Source organism: Mus pahari, chromosome 2, assembly GCF_900095145.1.
Source record: "Mus pahari chromosome 2, PAHARI_EIJ_v1.1, whole genome shotgun sequence".
Classification (NCBI taxonomy): Eukaryota; Metazoa; Chordata; class Mammalia; order Rodentia; family Muridae; genus Mus; species Mus pahari.
This window is the reverse complement of record NC_034591.1, coordinates 90,249,499-90,256,021: the sequence shown is the minus strand read 5'-3', so window position 1 is coordinate 90,256,021 and position 6,523 is coordinate 90,249,499. Positions and strand designations below refer to the sequence as shown.

Genomic DNA, 6,523 nt, shown 5'->3' with positions numbered 1-6,523 from the left:
CTACAGAGTGAGTTCCAGGACAGCCAGGCAGCCAGGGCTATACAGAGAAACCCTGACTTGAAAAAAACAAACAAACAAACCAACAACAAAAAAGAATACTTAAGTTAGTTCTTTTCTGAATGTAATATTTTACCTCATCTAGACAAGGAAGTAGTAAGGACATTCGGAATTTACTGGCGATGTGAAAAAGAGAAGCCATATTCTCTGCTTCTGTAGAGAGCTTTTGTGAAATCAAGGTTGCACATGAAACAATCAGAAAAATCCCACAAGAGCATCATGATTTCTGCTAGACTCTATAGCAGAGTGTACAAATGAGGACAAATGGTCAGTTTTTGTCCCCTTTGATATTTTGAGACAGTACCTCAATATGGAACCCTGATTGGCCTAGAACTTAACACTATTGGCCTTCCTGGCTTGAGCTTATCAGTTCTCCTGTCCCTTGTCCGCTGAGTGTTGGGGTTATACATGCTGCCACCATGTCTGTCACCAAAGTCAGTTACTAATGATTTACTACATTTAAATGTTATTACTTCTATATATGTATGTGTATATTTGTGGGTACCTTTGTGTCCTTGTGTAGATGTCGGGGACAATATGTGGGAGTTAGTTCTTTTTCTACCATGTGGGTCCAGGGGTCAAACTCAGGTCATTAGGCTTAGTGGCAAATGCCCTTACTAAACTTTTTTGCCATCAAGTAAGTAACTGTGTGTGTGTGTGTGTGTGTGTGTGTGTGTGTGTGTAGACCAGGTCTTGATCCTCCTGTCATCTCCCTAATGCTGAGATCACAGGTGTGTGTCACCCTGCCCAGCATGTATTTGTATGTATTTGTATACATACTTACAAAGTAATGTACTTTTGGCTGTTCCCATTTTTGATACATGAGAAAAGTTGGTTTATGTGTATGCTTTATATTGAAACTGATTCTCCTAACTTATATCTTAATGCTCTTTCTTAATGTCCTCTTTGTGAGAGAAGTTTGTGTGATGATTAATTTCATGGGAGGCATAGGACTTTGTTTCTGCTTTTAACATGGCAAACCTGATTTGTGCCTTTCTAGGCCTTTCATAGCCTTTTCCCGTCCCCACAGGCCGGGGCTTAAAGTCTCATGCCTACATCCACAGTGTCCAGTTCAGCCACCATGTCTTCCTCAACCTCCACACTCTCAAGTTTTACTGCCTTCCTGACAACTATGAGATCATCGATTCCTCGCTGGAGGATATCACGGTATGTGTCCCAGGTTGCTGGTGAGGGGCACATTGTTTTATGAGCTATCCCAAGGATCCCTGGAAAGTGCCCTCCCTACAAGAGGTCAGGGAAATATTTGGAGGGAGAACAAAAAGGTAAAATAAATTCAAGATTTCAAAGTAAGTTCATGATGATAAGTCTGTGACCAGGAAGATTCCATTCCTGCCCACACAGTCCTGGGCGGGCAGTGCCTTGGAATCCTGGTGTCAACGGAGAAGGAGGTGCTCCCATTTTTTGAGCTAGATACATATGACACCTCACTGGAAACTCGGAACCGTAGTCCTTAGTATCCTGTGGTGTTTCTGACAGTCATTGGTCATGGAGTTGACCAAGGTGTAGGGCTGAAGACAGACCTGGAATTCAGTGATTGAGGGTTAGACATGAAACTCTGTAAATTGGAGGGCTTACGCTGTTGCCTTTAGCTTCATCCCAAAGGCTGGGACTAGGGAGTGAGGTGGGGCATTCATGACCAGGGCGTTTTTATTTTTGGTAGAAATTGCTATTCTGGACATATCTTAGAGTTTTCTTACAACAACTTAGAGTTCTCTTTTTCTTGGCAGTATGTGTTGAAGCCTACTTTCACAAAGCAGCAAATTGCAAACTTGGATAAGCAAGCCAAATTGTCCCGGGCATATGATGGTACCACTTACCTGCCAGGGATCGTGGGACTGAACAACATAAAAGCCAACGACTATGCAAATGCTGTGCTGCAGGTAGGTTCAGGGAAGAACACTGGAGAGAAAAGACTGGAAGCAGCGTAAAGGCTGCCAAGAAATTCTGCTCTCTTAGAGAGTGCAGGCAGAAGGTCTGTCTAAGGGCGCCACTTGAGCATTTGTTCTGCAGCCAGCAGAACGCTCCTCTCTGTCTGGTCAAGGCAGTGGTTGCCACATGCTGAGGGTCTTTTTCAGCCTCTAGGTTATGGCTCCTGATGTTTCCAGGTAATAACAGGTGGACTCCGTTACTTGGCAATGCCAAATTAAACATGCTGCTTGCATTTCTTTCTCTTCCTCTTCCCCTCCTTCCCTTCCTCCTTTCTTCCTTTCTGTGTGCATGTATGTGCTATGTGGGCATGTACATGTGTGAGTGCAGGGACCTGTGGAGTCCAAAGAAAGATGTTGAGTCCCCTGGAGCTGGATGGAGTTAGAGGCAGTTCTGAGCTGCCAGACATGGATCCTGGAGGTCCCCTGCAAGAGCAGAATGCAGCCCTGAATACAGTTTTCAACAGTACTTTTTATGACTGTTTGCTCTTTGTTTGTTTATTTGGTTGGTTCTGTGGCCTTGTTTTTGTTTTTAAGCTAGAGCCTTGCTCTGTATCCCAGGTTGGCCTGTACTCGCTGTATTGTCCAGCCTGGCTTCACACTTGTGGTGGTTTTCCTGTCTCAGCCTTCCAAGTGCTGGGATTCCAGAGTTGCTCTGTTTTTCTTTTAAAGTCCCTTTTGGTGTACATATTTACTAAGTGTCGGCAGCCTTTGTTTTGTGTGACTCGGTGAAGGACATTTTACTGAGCTCTGACCTCTGGCAGCATTTTCAGAGGGTCAGTTTCTTTTGGACTTTTGTTTGTTTGTTTGTTTGTTTGTTTTGAGACAGGGTTTCTCTGTGTAGCCCTGGCTGTCCTGGAACTCACTCTGTAGACCAAGCTGGCTTCGAACTCAGAAATCTACTTGCCTCTGCTTCCCAAGTGCTTAGATTAAAGGCATGCACCACCACTGCCTGGTGCTTTTGGACTTTTTAAGGCCATCCTAGGCCCGTCCCAGGCTTTGTCTGAATGCTAGCTGGAACAGCTTGGTCCCAAGGGGCTTTGTGTTAACTAGAGTGCTTGATCTCCAGGCTCTGTCAAACGTTCCTCCTCTTCGGAACTACTTCCTGGAGGAAGACAATTACAAGAACATCAAGCGTCCTCCGGGGGATATCATGTTCTTATTGGTCCAGCGTTTCGGAGAGCTGATGAGAAAGCTCTGGAACCCCCGAAACTTCAAGGCACATGTTTCTCCTCACGAGATGCTTCAGGCTGTTGTACTTTGCAGCAAGAAGACTTTCCAAATTACCAAACAAGGTGAGAAACAAGTCACCCTCCTCTCTCTGACTTGAGGACAGCTTATCAAGGCTGATGATCAGTGAATCCTGACAGGAACCGAAGGGACTGTTCCATGGATAGCGGATTAGGCTCTTCATTCTTCTCTGATAAGTGGGTCCTGTGCAGAGAAACCAAAGAGATTGCAGCTGAGTGAATACAAACGGTTTCATTTGGCAAATAGTGGTATTGCTTGTGGGAAAACCTAGGCAAGAGTGCGTTGTTGGTGAGCAGCTGCCACCTGTGTTGTGTTCCCCACTGGATGTTCAGGGAACTGTTGGCTCACTCTCCTCTCTCAGAGTCCAGTTCTGACTGCTACTGAGTGAAGTCTCTGGGTCTTATCACATCCATTTGTTCATCCTTTTGTGTTTGAGACAAGGACTCACTCTGGAGCCCTGACTGTCCTGGAGCTCACTGTGTGGACCAGGCTGGCCTCGAACTCAAACTCAAACTCTGCCTGTCTCTGTCTCCCCAGTCCTAGGTCATCCTACACTTTCCTTTCCTTGCCGAGTTTTAGAGCTGTGGTGATAAGGAATGTGATTATTTTCTTCTAGGAGCTCCCGGCTAAAGGGGGAGGGTTATTGTATAGGAAGGTAGTCAGAGCGTGTTAAGTGCTGTGATAAGAGAATGCAGACCTCGTGGGAGCATCTGGGAAGAGTCCTGAGTGGTAGGTAGAAGAGGAGGAGGTGGGTTGGTAATGGGCATGCCAGTCAGGCAGGCATGGAGGTGCCAGTGTATAGTTTGGCATACACAAAAGTGTCTGGCACAGAGAGTGAGTCGTCATATCTCGGATTCCATGGTCAGTGAAGAACCAGGGTGCTAGCTGGAAGGATTTTCAGTTTATGTGTCTTTGTACAAAGATTGGATTATATCTTTTTTTTTTTTTTGGTTTTTTCGAGACAGGGTTTCTCTGTATAGTCCTGGCTGTCCTGGAACTCACTTTGTAGACCAGGCTGGCCTTGAACTCAGAAATCCGCCTGCCTCTGCCTCCCAAGTGCTGGGATTAAAGGTGTGCGCCACCACGCCCAGCCAGATTGGATTATATCTTAACAAGGTTGAGAATCAGTTGACACAAAAGTGTGATGTCAGATCTGTGCTTGAGAAACATTATTCTGAGCTGGGCATGATGGTACATGTGCGTAGTCCCAGCACCTTGGAGGTGGAGACAGGAGTTCAAGTCACCTTTAGCTACATGAGGTCTTTTCTCCAAAATCCAAAAACAAAATTAAAAACTCCATTAAATAGAGGGAAAGTTTAGTGGCTTGTTTTTTTAAAAAAAATATTATTTTATGTGTGTAAGTGTTTTGCCTGTATGTATAAGTCTGTGTACCATATGGATGCCTGGTACCTGAGGACGCCAGAAGAGAGTGTCAGGTTCCCACAGACTGGAATTATAGACAGTTGTTAGCTGCCATGTGGGCACTAGGAAACCTGGGTCCCCCTGAAAGAGTAGGGGAAAAAAAAAAAGACTGGGTCTCACTGCAGCCCTGATTGTCCTGGAACTTACTGTGTAAATCAGATCAGACAGATCTGGAACTCACAGAGCCACCAGTTTCTGTATCCCTCATGCTGAAAATGAAGGCATGTGCCACCATGCTTGTCTAGTTGTGCCACAATGCTTGTCTAGTAAAGGCTTTCAGAGTCTCAGGTATTTAAGGAAAGAAGCAGTAGACAATGATAAGGCAAGTAGGTACGGAGCTGAGACTCTTGAGGTTTAGGATTTTAGGATAACAGAAAGATTCACTCGGGAATAGACAGTGTATATTGATCAGAACCCTATGATTATTCCCGAGTGAGCAGAAGTTACTGAGCCATTTGAACATAGTGTCTCACAGTTTACAACAAGGCCAGTGGCACCTCGTGTGCTAGAACTATCAGGTTTCAGCATCTAGATTCATAAGTCATTTTGTTTCTGGACCAACTCTGAGGTTGTTTTGATCTTTAAGATTTGTTTTATTTTTAAATATGTGTCTGGGTGGGTGGCTCTGTGCATATTTGTGCAGGTGTCCATGGATTCCAGAAGAGGGTGTTGAGTCCCCTGCAGCTGGGGTCACAGGCAGTGGTGAGCAGGCAGTCCACTGTGGATGCTGGGAACTGAACTCAGGTACTCGTACAAGCGATGGGCTCTTTCATTTCTATGCCAAGGCTGCAACAAGAGATGATATTTTTGTAGAGTTTATTTTGTGTGCCATGGAAGGTGGTATCTGTCAGCCTTCCCTTTAGCTTTTGACAGCTTTGCAGAGTTAAACTTAATTGGTTAGAGAGTTGCAGGAAAACCTTAACCCTAAGAATAAACTTCCGCTTACCTAGTTTCTTCTGTCAGAGCAGTTTGTGTTGTCAGTGAAGCACAGTTGTTTCCAGTGTCTGTGACCTGGGTATTGTCAGTTTAGATGTATGTGGTGTTTATGGAGAAGTTTTTGCTGTGGTCATTGTAATTAAATAGTGGTGGGGGAAGTGGAGGAAAGTCATTTTGTAGAGTTGTCAGGCCTTTGCACTTGATCTTAGCCAAAAGGCCGAGAAGCAATTGTTGTCAGGCCTTTGGAATCAGGTTGATGAAGTTAAAGAAGACTATAAAGTCTTATAGATTTTAACTAGATGAGCAGAGAGACAGACATTTGGGGAGAAAGTAGCCCTTATCCCAGAAATACTTGAGAGGCAGGCAGTTAGTCTCTTCTTAGGCACTCTTATCCTGGGCCAGGAATGTGGCTTGTTCCCAGAATCCTTTGTTCCACACTAGCACCAGAAGTCACCTTCCTGAAACACTAGAGTCTTTGTAAGATAGAGAAGGGAGGAAGTCAGAGCTGCTTTGGAGAAGTGGATGTTTCAAGGTCTTCCTTCATTCATTACTATCACAGGGTGATGAAATTCGGTCTAGGGTCACCACAGTACCTTGAGAGAAAGTGAAGACTGAAGACCTTGAGGAGTTCGGGTGTGTGTGGTCAGGTAGAGGAGGGTGCACGGAGTCTGGGATGTGGCTAATGGCTGGAGAGGATGAGGAGGCCAGCCAGTACATGCTGGGTTCCTCCCTGCCTCTGAGCTTCAGCGTGTTCCTCTTCCTTTTTTCCCAGGGGATGGAGTTGACTTCCTGTCTTGGTTTCTGAATGCTCTGCACTCTGCTCTGGGAGGTACCAAGAAGAAGAAAAAGAGTAAGTCATGATGCTTGGCAAAGGAGCCCTATTTTCTTTTCTTCTCAAAAATTTTTTTACA

The 6,523-nt window shown here is 45.1% G+C and overlaps 1 protein-coding gene across 1 annotated transcript in view; it reads left to right on the top strand.

Annotated features, from left to right (window-relative positions):
* Positions 1–6,523, top strand: part of Usp39 (ubiquitin specific peptidase 39) — a 26,343-nt gene that overhangs the window by 4,463 nt on the left and 15,357 nt on the right. Inside the window, exons 3-7 of the mRNA XM_029535675.1 lie at positions 420–426; positions 1,069–1,224; positions 1,806–1,958; positions 3,073–3,298; positions 6,385–6,462. Of these exons, the coding sequence (XP_029391535.1) occupies positions 420–426; positions 1,069–1,224; positions 1,806–1,958; positions 3,073–3,298; positions 6,385–6,462 (620 nt within the window). The remainder of the gene's footprint in view (positions 1–419; positions 427–1,068; positions 1,225–1,805; positions 1,959–3,072; positions 3,299–6,384; positions 6,463–6,523) is intronic.